The following is a 12543-nucleotide window of genomic DNA, read 5'->3' on the forward strand; positions in this document are numbered from 1 at the left end:
GAGGGTGCTGCCTCTGCCCTTCATATCAGTTTTTCTGATTAGTGATTATTGCCTCTCATTTGGCAGGTGAAAAACTGAGGTTCAGAGAGGTGGAGTGACTTGCCTGAAGTCACACATCTCAGCAGTGAGGGAGCCTGTCTGATGCCAAAGCTCAACCTCTGTCCAGAGTGTTCCAGGGGCAGGCACCAGGTACTAAAAGGCAGTGACTGTGTGCTCATGGCAGGGACAAGCTGTCCATCCCCTGGGCTGCAGCCAAGTACATGCTAACCCCTGGAATCTGTAGCATCAGCCCCTAACTCACTGAAGAAGCAAGACTAAAAGAGCAAAACCCCAGACTGTAGACCATTGTAAGGGGAATGATGTATTTTCACATCCATCAGAGCAAAAGTCCATGGCCATCTTTCACTCACTGACTCACTCAGTCAACATCCGTAGAGCATGTCTCTTGCACCACATTCTGCTCTAGTGCAGGGTACAGCAGTGAGCAAAGTAGGAGCTGCTATTCTGGTGGCAGGAAAGGTCTGTCCACATGGAGAAGCAGCAGGTGCTGGGAAGGAACATGAGCTTCATGTTCAGTGGCCCCGGTAAAGACTCTGACTCTGGAATCTGAGCTAACAATGTCTTCAGGCTTACATTGTCTCATTTATAAATGGGCCACGCATAGTACTCCTAGAGTGTGTAGGCAAGAGAAAGAGAGAGATGAGTGAGGGAAAGCAAGAATCCACTGAGACAGTAGCTCTCACTCTGCCTGACCCACCAGCTTCCTCTCTTGTCCTGGTGTTGACCCAATTTGGACCTCAGGCCAGCTGGCTCCAGGGCTGTGCTTGTGCTTGCTCTGCCATCCCATGTGTCTCCATCGCTCAGGGATCCCAGCCCACTGTGCTGCTCAGTGGTATATATTCCATTTACCTTAAGGCCCAGCAAGCTGGAAACACACCCAGAAAGTCTGCTAGAGGATGCCTGAATGGTCAAGGTCATCTCAGTCAGGACACCCAGGGCCAGTTTGCTCCCTGCAGTCCTTCCCCACATGGCATGAGAAATGGCTGCCCCAGGAGGATATAAAGGTGCAAAGGTGCAGAGGTTCACTGATTACTGGGGAGAGAACAATTCCATGGCTGAAGAAGAAAAATGCAAGTTGAATTCCTGGCCAAAGGAGGTTCCTGGTCCCACCCTATGCCACCCTTGCCCTGGGATGTACTGTCCTTATGGTATGACCTATGAGATCTCAGTGGACTCTATCCTCAGAAATCACAGAGTCCAGGATTGCAAACTGGAGGCCCCGCTGCAAGGCCCCGCCCACAAGTGGGTCTTGCCTGGCCTGTAGAGAGCTGACTCTCTCCCTACATCCCCACCATTCCCCACCGTGGCACCATGGAGTCTTCCTTATCTGGTCTATGAAGGCGCTGGAGCTTGCTGCCCCGTATGATCCAGCCCCTCATGTTGTAGGCGGGAGGTGGATGACCGAAGCTCAGAGAGGGAGTAAATGAGCTCAACCTCACACAGCCAGTGAGGGGCCGGGTGGAGACCAGACCTTCCAAGGGGTTCCCCAGGCCCTCAGGGAGCACCAAGCACCAGGCGAACCTCCATGCACTGTACAAACATGAAGAAGTGAACCCTCTTGGGGTTCCCCAGGTGGGAAGTGGGGTGTCTTCTTGGGAGGGGGTGAAGCTACTTCTGGTGAGTTTTCCTTGTCTAGGCAATGCTGCACCCGTGGCCTGTTTGTTAATAATTACCTGGTTGGGAGACAGTGGGTGGTACTGAGAAGGCCTGGTTTGACCAGTCCTCCTGGGCTTGACAAGACAGAGCTGAGACAGCTACCCAGGGGGTCCACTCCAGGACAGACTGTGCCGTGAGTAACCCTCTGAGACAATGGAGACGAGAGAGCCTCTAGAGGGAGGGTGACAAACTGTTCTTTTTTGCTCAAGACTGAAAATTCTTCTAGGACATACTTTCAGTGCTAAAACCAGAAAAGTCCCAGGCAAGCTGGGACACTTGGTCACTCTTGCTAGAGGTGAGAAATACTCAGGCTAGAAAGCCCCCGACCTCGGATCCATGGGCACTGGTGGGTGACTGTGCCTGGAGACCCAGAAAAGCCTCCCCCAGGGATACACAGCTGGTACAGGGCAGCACTGACTGGGGGCCAAGGTCCTTCTGGCTCCCAGTCCAGGTGATCTTGGGAAGTTCATGCCGGAGGGGAGGTGTGTCTCTGAGTGATGCGGTCCTATGTATGTTTCTAAATGATCCCTCCAACTGCTGAGTGGAGAACAGAGAGCAGAAAGTCTAGGAAGTTTTCTGCAAGGGTCTAGGTCAGGGGTCAACAAACCACAGCTTGTAGGTCAAATCTGGCCCACCCACCGCCCATGAGCTAAGAATGCAAGATATAAAATATAAATATAAAATATAAGTGATAACTATAAAAGGTAAATATACAAAGGGTTGAAAAATCAATAGAGGAACATTTTGTGACATAGGAAAATAATATGAAATTCACATTTCAGTGTCCATAAGTGAAGTTTCACTGAAACACAGCCATGCCTGTTCATGCACGTCCGGTCTGTGACTGTTTCCAGCTGCCACAGCACAGTTGAGTAGTGGCAGCAGAGACTGTGTGGTCGGCAAAACCACAGATATTACTATCTGGCGCTTTGCAGAAAGAGTTTTCTGAGCCCTGGTTGAGGATCATAGCAGTGGAGCGGGGGAGAGGCTGAAGAACCTACAGGGAAGTCTAGGAGTTGGACACCAGCTTGGGCAGCATGGTGAGACCCTGACTCTACAAAAATTTAGCTGGGTGTGGCTGTGCACGCCTGTGGTTACAACTACTTGGAAGGCTGAAGTGGGAGGATCACCGGAGCTCAGGAAGTCAAGGCTGCAGTGAGACATGATTACACCATTGCACTCCAGCTTGGGTGACAGAGTGAGACCCTGTCTCAAAAAATAAAACAAAACAAAATAAAATAAAATAAAATAAAATAGAATAAAATAAACCCAACCCTGCAGGCCATGGAAGTGGATTAAATGGATTGTGGGTGGATAGAAGGCTAGAGGCTTTTTGGCCTGACAACCAGATACTGGTGGGACCATTTGATGGGGCAGGAGCAGATTTGGGGGAGAAACTGAAGCATCCTGTCTTGGACAGATGTTCATTATGAAAAGGTACCAATTCTATGCCCGCAACTTTGTCCTGATCCTCATTTTAATAAGTGAGGACACTTATTTAAACATCCATGTCCTCATCTGTACGGGGTAACAATACAAAGACCAGTTCTACTGACCTCTACAGGAGTGGGAGGGTCAAACTAAATGGCATGAAAGTGGTTTGTAAACGATATAAAGCACTCCACAAATGTTTGTGGAGCAGACGCTGAAATAAACTCTGATGATTGCCATCCTCTATGCAAAATCACTGCGCTAATGAAATCAACTCATCTGAAAGAGAAGTGTGGGAGAAGCAGCACCTGAGTCTGGGGATGTGGGTTCTGGCTAGGATACTTTTTAGGTAGGTGACTTGCGTGAGTCACTTTGGGAGTCTTCGTTTCCTGCTCTGTTGGGTGAGAATGGAGTCTAGTGCTGTGCAGAGCTCACACAGGTGGGAAGCACAATGACATGATGGACGCGAGGAGTGTGCCTTGTATGTCTAAAACATTGCCATCCAATAGTGTTGCTGTCACCATACATGTGGAAGGTGGTGGGCGTTACATTGCCTTTCACAAGCTCATCTGCAGGAGTTGAGGGTGTCACTCACGATCTCCGGGTGCTGGCCCACTGCCCGCCTTCTCAGCAGGGCCAGGTGTTCTGCTGGGGGAATTTCCTGGGCATTCTCTTCCCTCCCATAGGCCTGAGAGTGCAGAGGATGCATCTTATCGACTACCTGCTCCTCCTGCTGGTTGGACGACTGGCCCTTTCTCATGGCCAGCTGCACGTTGAGCATGATGGTGAGAGTTGCAGTAACAGCTCCTCCCACCGGCAGATTCTGGAGACAGGTGAGGGCTCCCCCAGCCTCAAGATCGCCCCTGCCAATGCTGACTTTGCCTTCCGCTTCTACTACCTGATGGCTTCGGAGACCCCAGGGAAGAACATCTTTTTCTCCCCGCTAAGCATCTCGGCCGCCTATGCTATGCTTTCCCTGGGGGCCTGCTCACACAGCCGCAGTCAGATCCTCGAGGGCCTGGGCTTCAACCTAACGGAGCTGTCTGAGTCCGACATCCACAGGGGCTTCCAGCACCTCCTACACACTCTCAGCCTCCCCAGTCATGGGCTGGAAACACGCGTGGGCAGTGCTCTGTTCCTGAGCCACAACCTGAAGTTCCTTGCAAAATTCCTGAATGACACCGCGGCCTTCTATGAGGCCAAACTCTTCCACACCAACTTCTACGACACTATGGGCACAATCCAGCTTATCAATGACCACGTCAAGAAGGAAACTCGAGGGAAGATTGTGGATTTGGTCAGTGAGCTCAAGAAGGATGTCTTGATGGTGCTGGTGAATTACATTTACTTCAAAGGTGAGAGTCAGATCATTGGTGTGTGCTAAATCCACACCCCCACCTCCAACCCACTAATTTGTTGACTGGTTAAATATATTTTTACAAAAGGGTAAGTAAAAAGGTTGTGTCTGATAGAGTTAAGCAGCCCTCAGAGAATGCAATGTTAGAATGTTATATGTTGAAGACTCTGTAGTATTGAGGTTTCCATTCCTTCCTATCTTTAGACATATTTTCTTATTTATTTTCTTAATAAAAGTAATGTACAAAATGCATTATAGCCAGTGATCATGAGTCGAATTGCTGGATTCATATCTGAGCTCAGTCTCTACCAACAGTGCAAACAGGTCAGCTTGTTTGCTCAAAGCAGGGATAAGACTAATCTCTACTTCAAAGGTTGGCTTTGAGGATCAAATGATTAACCCATGTGTATACTCCTTATAAAAGGATCTAAAGAGATGGACAAACTACAGTTCCTGGGCCAAATGTGTTCAGCCACTGGTTTTGTAAAGTTTTATTGGCACACAGCCAGGCCCATTCATTTATGTATTGTCTGTGGCTGATTTTGTGCTACAATGGCAGATTGATTCATTACTGCAGAGATGGAATGATCTGCAGTGCCTAAAACAGTTAATATCTCTATAAACTTTTTTGTTTGTTGACCCCTGACCATTTTATGTACTCAATAAATAGCAACTATAATTCATGTAATGATAACAATGCTCATTTTGAAGCTTTACAAATACATAAAAGCATAAAGGAGAAAGTAGACATAATCTCTAGTCCTACCACTCAGAGGCAACAAATGTTAATGTTTTAGCATCTTTTCTTCACCCTCCATTCACACACATATATGTCCACACAGTTGATATCACAGTGTGTGAACAATTTTGTACAGTGTAGATTAGTCAGGATTTCATCACAGAAGGAGAGCCATCTCAAGTCAATGGTAAGGAGATTGTTCTAGGAATTAGGCCCCAAACAACTGTGGCTGGGAAAGTGAAGGTCTAGAGGAAAGAAGAGTTGGGAGGACAGAGAGAAAGTTGCCGATGCAAGCAGACAAGTCAGAGCTTGGAGGGGAATCTATATGCCAGGCTCATCCAGCCAACAGAGTGCTGCCATGGAGGGGAGCATCACTGCGTAGTTTCTGGTGGTAGCCTGGGGCTGCTGTTGTTTAGTGGGGTTAGAGTTGGGAAAAGGAGCTTGGAGACAAGCAAGGGCAAACTGGAGCACACAGAGCACTGCTGAGTCTAACCATTGTCATATCTGACCGCCAGGGCCTTCAGAGAGCAATTTACTTTGAAATCTCACAGTTCTAACCAGCTTGAACCCAGAATTTACAGGGAACAAAATTCTAGGGAGCAATAATGATTCAGCCAAATTCGTCATTCCATGTAATTTGCATGTGGAATTTTCATGCACTATTGAAAACTTTTTTTTAAAAGCTTTATTTTGAGGCTGGGCGTAGTGGCTCACACCTATAATTCTAGCATTTTGGGAGGCCAAGGCAGGTGTATCTTAAAATCAGGAGTTCAAGACCAGCCTGGCCAGCATGGCAAAACCCTGTCTCTACTACTAATAATAAAAAAAAAAATTAGCCGGGCTTCATGGCACATGCCTGTAATCCCAGCTACTCAGGAGGCTGAGGCAGGAGAATCACTTGAACCCAGGAAGTGGAGGTTGCTGAGATAGCGACACTGCACTCTGGCCTAGGCGACAGACTGAGACTCCATCTCCAAAAAAGAAGCTTTGCTTTGAAATAACAAAACTTTTAAACTTAAAAAAAATTAACTAAGGAAGGAAGAGAAACAGTAGTATGGGTTTCACTGTCAGGAAGACATCAATTAGAATCCCAGATCCCTTGCTTTTCCCTGGATGAAAATTCCTGGCATGGAGACCTTAGTCCATTCACCCTACCTGCCACCACCTCATTGCACATCGCCTGCTGTCCTTGCTTCCCTCCTCACACTACATGGCCATCATTTTGGTCACTTCCTTGCAAATACTCTGAAGTCTTAACTTCCTTGGTTTTCCTTCCCTCTATCATACTTACCCTCTAAAACTGCAAACCTGCTTAAACCTAAAGGTCTAACTCGTCTACATCTGCACCCAGCAGCTGAATGTGGTTGAAGAAAAACATCCAACTAGACTGATGGTCTCACGTGATATTTGTGAATACACATCTTCATTGATCTCTCTACACTGTCCAGCAATCCTACTTACATATCTCCCCTCTCCAAAACAACTAAAATAACAGATTCGTCCTTCTCAAATGTCCTCCCCACTCATGACTTTCACTTAAAAATCTTGTCTCACTCGTCATTGAGAAAACAGAATCAGTTAAACAGGAAATCTCTCATCTTCTCATCTCTAAATCTACTCACCTCCAAATCTTCTCACCTCCAAATCTACTCACCTCCCTGCATTCGAACCCAGAAGCTCAGACGTCCTCCTCTCATCATGGCAGTAGTGACCCACCTCTCACGGAAGGCCAACCCCTCTGCTCACACTCTGCTATCTCCTCTCTCCTTCTCAAGGATGCTCACCTAACAACGAACCCCTCTTTCCAGCATCCCTGGTTTCTTCTCTATCAATCCTATTCACATATTAGAAAATGAACATCCTCTGCTATCTCTCATTTTCAACTTTAAATGAGGCCTAAGGGATCCATTCCCCAGGCATGTCAGGTTTTGAATGGTCAAAATGGGACACCTTGATGAGCTCATAGGGCAGGATCTGGAGCTACTCTTTCAGTAGCTCGGAACACCAAGTGGCCTTCCCTGGCTGGAGGACTGACTCTGTGGCCCACAGATGTCCTGTACCTTCTTTTCATCTTCCCTTCAGCCCTGTGGGAGAAACCATTCATTTCCTCGAGGACCACTCCCAAAGATTTCTATGTTGATGAGAATACAACAGTCCAGGTGCCCATGATGCTGCAGGACCAGGAGCACCACTGGTATCTTCATGACAGATACTTGCCCTGCTCAGTGCTACGGATGAATTACAAAGGAGATGCAACCGTGTTTTTCATTCTCCCTAACGAAGGCAAAATGAGGGAGATTGAAGAGGTTTTGACTCCAGAGATGCTAATGAGGTGGAACAACTTGTTGCAGAAGAGGTAATCAGTGTGCTATGGGGGCTGAATCTACAGTACTATCCATCAAATATACCTTTCTAATGAAAGACAGTGCCCCAAAATAGGGAGTGATTGCCAATTATGAGAGAATTCTCACTTGCTCTGAGACCTTCCATGGGCTTCCTTTAAATGATGAACTCTCCTGTTATATTTAAAATATGACTTCCCCCTCGTTAGGGAAAAAAGAACCACAGTAGGAGTTCAGAGTCCTGGTTCTAGACATAGCTCTTCCACTGCACAAGACTTGGGTCAAGTGACTCTGACTCTTGGGGGGTTACCTCTGTGCAATGAAGAGGTAGCCCCTCTGGCCCAGAAGGTTGACTAAGCTGCCATAGTGCGATTCAAATAAACTCCATCCAGCCACCCAAGGAAGTAACAGGAAGGCTTCCCATCATGCTGGCTATGATTGGAAAAAGTCTTCAACCATATATAAGAAAAGGATCCTAGCCCAAGGGCACATGTGAATAGAAAAATCACACAACTTTCATGGTGGAGGGAATCCAATACAAAGAAATTAGCTGGTTCACAAAGAGTAAAACCCACAGGACTATAACAGAGGCAAGGGCAAAACTGCCACCTGGCGAGACTTACATCTGTCTCCCTGGGCACCTGAACACCCACAGAAAGCAACCTCTAGAGGGGCTACCACAGACAGGAGATCCCACAGACAGCAGGCCCTGGGGACAAAGGAACCTGGCCTTTCAACACCCGTTTGTGGGAGGTAGTCTGAGCCAAAGCTGTTTGTGGGGATAGAACTCAGATGGAATACAGCCAGCTAAAGAGGACCACCAAGGAGGGCTGTGCCCAGCAGGGATCCTGGCTTGTTCATTAATCTAATGTTTTAACCCAATGCCCCTTTCAGGAATTTTTACAAGAAGCTAGAGTTGCATTTCCCCAAGTTCTCCATTTCTGGCTCCTATGTATTAGATCAGATTTTGCCCAGACTGGGCTTCATGGATCTGTTCTCCAAGTGGGCTGACTTATCTGGCATCACCAAACAGCGAAAACTGGAGGCATCCAAAGTAAGTCATCAACCCCTAGAGAACTCTGTGGGGCACTTGTGCCCACGGGAGTTGCCAGCGATGGGGCTCCCAAGCTGCCACATGGAGTCTCAGAGCCTGAGTGTGTTCAGTCATCTATAGACATCAGCATCCACCAGTCAACCAGCCCTGGACGTGGTGCTCGGTGCTGGGATATAGTGTCGAATCAGCCCCCCAACTCAGACACCTCTCCCAAACTAGTCAGGGACACAACGTCTTCATAGAGAGATACTTGCAATGATAGAAAATGGAGGCGAGGCCGGGCTTGGTAACTCACACCTGTAATCCCAGCACTTTGGGAGGCAGAGGCGAGCAGATCACTTGAGGTCAGGAGTTCGAGACCTGTCTGGCCAAAATGGTGAAACTTCAACTCTACTAAAAATACAAAAATTAGCCTGGTGTGGTGGCAGGTGGTAGACACCTGTAATCCCAGCTACTCAGGAGGCTGAGGTAGGAGAATCACTTGAGGCTGGGAGGTGGAGGTTGCAATGTGTCCAGAGATCAGGCCACTGCACTGCAGCCTGGGTGACAGAGTGAGTGAGACTCCATCTCAAAAAAAAAAAAAAAAAAAAAAAAAAGAAAGAAAGAAAAGGAGGAAACAGAGAGGAGGGACACAGGTGAGGTTGCATTGGGTGCATCTGTATGAGGGAGACTTCGGACATGAGAGAAAGAGACTCAAGACTTCTGCTAAGAAAAGTGTGTGAGGGGGTAGAGCCTTGGCTTTGAGCTTGAATTCTGGTTCTTCCTCTTATGTTATTGAAGGGGTACTAGTTTCTGAGTTTATATTCCTCACTTTTAAAATGGGCATCATACTGCTGATCTCATAGGATGGCTATGAAGATCAAATAAGATGCACGCAAAGCCCCGAGCACAGAGCAAGCATTCATTTAATGAGAACTGCCGTGACTGTGTGTGGCAGGAGGTCTCCAGCTCAAAAATCCCCCCAAATGAAATTCTTGCTGTGTTATCCCCAAGAAGTGACCTTGCAGGCTATAAAGGGCAGTGTATTCCCTAGCAGTTTCTGACTCTTGCAGTCTTGTCCAGGCCCCCTCCCTTGCTGGCTTGGAGATAATGCTTGTGATTTTCCTCCCAGAGTTTCCACAAGGCCACCTTGGATGTGGATGAGGCTGGCACTGAGGCTGCAGCAGCCACCGGCTTTGCGGTCAAATTCTTCTCTGCCCAGACCAGTCGCCATGTCCTGCGGTTCAACCGGCCCTTCCTTGTGGTGATCTTTTCCACCAGCACCCAGAGTGTCCTCTTTCTGGGCAAGGTCGTCGACCCCACGAAACCATAGCCCTCCCAGGGCTGCTCATCTGTTCCGAGCAGGAGGATGCAGCAGGGGAGGGCTGGGTGTGAGTAGTTCTGTGTTTAGAGTGGGGACAAGGAAGATGCCGAAGGTCCAGGAGTCCAGGACAGCAGGTGCTGGCCCGTGGGGAGTGGGGAGTGGCACTGAGATGGGCAGGGCCTGGACATTCCACACCCTGGTGCTGTGCAGCCTCTGGCAGAGCATCCAACCTCTTGGAGCAAGTTTCTGCCTCTGGAAAGGGGCGGGCCCTTTCCACAACAGGGCGGTTGTTCCGAGTAAACAACACGATGCCACGAAGACCCTGGTTCAGTGTCTTGTACGTGGTAGACACTCAATAAATGCGTCCTCTGCCTGCCCCTCCGGGGTTTGCCCCAGACTCCCCTGGCAGACCTGGTCCCAGACACAAGGTATGAGGAGCTCCAAGTCCCGCTCCAGCAGGTTACCCAGGTTGATGGGAAGGGGACAGGGTGTGGGCAGTCAGCTGCCTCAGGCAGGGCTAGTAGCTTGCTCCAGAGCAGGGGCTGAGAAAGCCACGGAAGGGCAGACACCACCAGGGCAGCTTCCACAGGGACCTGGTCAGAAGAGCCCAGTGGGGCACTGCCCTCTCCTGTGGCTACGGAGATGTGGCCCGTGGCTCTCCCAGGACAGTGGCTGTGGCCACAGAGCACATTGCAGACCCAGAGGCTCTTGCTTTTGCATCCAGGCTCTGTGCTCTGGATCTTCGGGCAAATCCTCGCCCTGTTGGCCCTCAGTTTTCCCACCTTTCTGACCCAGGTGGTCCAGCTCAGACTGGTGGAGTATGTGGAGTGGACCCACCCAGAGTCTGTGAGAATAAACCACCCCTTCCACAGGGTAAGGCAGGTGGATGGGATGTGGTTCTGTTTGCTCTGAGCCTTGGTGATGTCTGGCAAATGCATTTCTCTGGGCAGGACTCTGTGGTTTTCTTGGTGGCCAGGGCATCAGAGGCAGCTGGGTTCCAGCACCGTCTCCAGCCCTTGACCGTGGACATGGAGTTCCCGGGACAGTTAGAGCTGGGAACGGTCCAGCCAGGAAGGACGCCTCCTTTCCTTTTCCTGGGCCCAGCTCACCCTGTGCCCTCAGGGCCAGCGCAACAGTTCCCACATGCTCCCCTATCAGTGCTGATCCTCCTGCCAGGCAGGCCGTTTCACTCCCACTCGGTGGTGTCCAGGTTGCCAGCATGTTCAAAACCAGAATTCCTGGGTTCAAGTCCCAGCTGTGCTCCTTAGAAGCTGTGTGATCCCGGGGAAGTCATTTCACGTCTCTGGGCCTCAGTATATTCATCTATAAACTGGGATGATGATAACACTACTGACCTCATAGGGCTGTTGGGAGGATTAAACAGTGACTGTATATGTCAAGTCTCACAACAGTGCTATGCAAACATTAGCTATATTATTATTACCCTCGTTCCAGCAGCCCTGACAGTCAGTGCTGCCACCACAGGCTCTGAGCTGGGGGTCTCTCCACAAAATCCCACTGCCATCTGGGGCCCCCAAACCTTTTTCATGTTGCCACTTTCGCTACTCAGGAAAATTGACACTGAATCCTCACAAGGGGAAGTTCCAAAAAGGCAGAAGATTTATAGGCCTTTCTCACCACAGTGGTGCCTGAAGTTCCCAACTGAGCTTCTGGAAGTTTTTCTAAATAAGCGTTCAGCTCTCAGCTCTCAGCTCTCCTCTCTTGGTAAATCCAGTGGGGGCAGAATATTCCCCCAGAGTCTGTCCTGGACTGAAAGATTGGGGGCTGTTACTTTAGGACCAGCTCAAAGAATCTTCTAGGCTTCGGGAATCGTGGCTGCTTGCCATGTGCACTCTAGGGCGCTTGCTCTGTGTCCAGGAGGCCCAGGGCTGATACTGAAAACTCAGCCATGGACTTCCGAACAAGACCCAGCTTGCCCAGGCTCTTGGCTCTGGCAAGCAGGATGTCTCACTGTCACAAACCCAGAATTTTCACCAAGGAGAAGGTGACCAGGGGAACAGGCCGGAGAGCTGCCTCCGGTGTTGATGATTGTTTAAGAGTCAAAATATTCCAGTAATTGTGTGACATGGGGTTCCCTGGCCCAAATAGTGCTGCAACCACAGGAATAGGCTCGCTGCCAGGAAACCAGGAAACCGATATTTGGAGCAATAGACAGACTACTCTTGTATTGTGGAAAAGTCCTTGTGGAAGAGAGGAAGATGGAAGGGGAAAGCCCAAAGGGGTTCCTCTCCCTTCCTGCCCCTAAAACATAGCCCTGAGCTCGACATGAGTGCAGCCTCAGGAGAACTTGACGAGGAAATGTTCTGTAAAGGAAATTGCCTGGCGAGGCCATTTTGGGTTAGTTATACCAGCTCTGGGCTTCAGTAAGGAGAAGCTGTCCAGTAAATGCCTGAGGGCACCCAAGGCCTCTGGGGCTCAGGGGAATGCACGCCCTTGGTTCTACCCCTTGATTTTATTGGCCGAAAAGCAAGCCTGCTAGCTCAAAGAGTGATTCATTTCCCCCTGTGCCTTCTGGGAAGTTGGATTCTGTTTTTCAACAATCAGGCGAGAAATAAAGTAAGGCCCAGGCTGACTCGCTCC

General features: G+C 49.2%; 1 protein-coding gene across 2 annotated transcripts; it reads left to right on the top strand.

The window, feature by feature from the left end:
* The first annotated feature begins 1796 nt into the window (after positions 1-1796).
* SERPINA4 (serpin family A member 4) lies at positions 1797-10260 on the top strand. 2 transcript variants are annotated; one of them, XM_073010832.1, is made up of 5 exons: positions 1797-2167; positions 3834-4502; positions 7326-7599; positions 8480-8639; positions 9751-10260. In XM_073010832.1, exons 2-5 carry the CDS (start codon positions 3851-3853, stop codon positions 9949-9951), a joined length of 1287 nt encoding a protein of 428 aa, XP_072866933.1. In that variant the 5' UTR covers positions 1797-2167; positions 3834-3850; the 3' UTR covers positions 9952-10260. The 2 variants fall into 2 exon arrangements, with proteins under 2 accessions (XP_072866933.1, XP_072866934.1); XM_073010833.1 differs by having other exon boundaries at positions 1797-2011.
* The last annotated feature ends 2283 nt before the right edge of the window (positions 10261-12543 follow it).

Source organism: Chlorocebus sabaeus, chromosome 24, assembly GCF_047675955.1.
Source record: "Chlorocebus sabaeus isolate Y175 chromosome 24, mChlSab1.0.hap1, whole genome shotgun sequence".
NCBI classification, from domain to species: Eukaryota; Metazoa; Chordata; class Mammalia; order Primates; family Cercopithecidae; genus Chlorocebus; species Chlorocebus sabaeus.

Bases quoted from the DNA above. Each gene is read 5' to 3' on its own strand.
- SERPINA4 (XM_073010832.1), top strand. From the start codon at position 3,851: ATGCATCTTATCGACTACCTGCTCCTCCTGCTGGTTGGACGACTGGCC. The intron at 7,600-8,479 runs GTAATCAGTGTG...TGCCCCTTTCAG, and splicing joins AACAACTTGTTGCAGAAGAG to GAATTTTTACAAGAAGCTAG. The intron at 8,640-9,750 runs GTAAGTCATCAA...TTTTCCTCCCAG, and splicing joins GAAAACTGGAGGCATCCAAA to AGTTTCCACAAGGCCACCTT.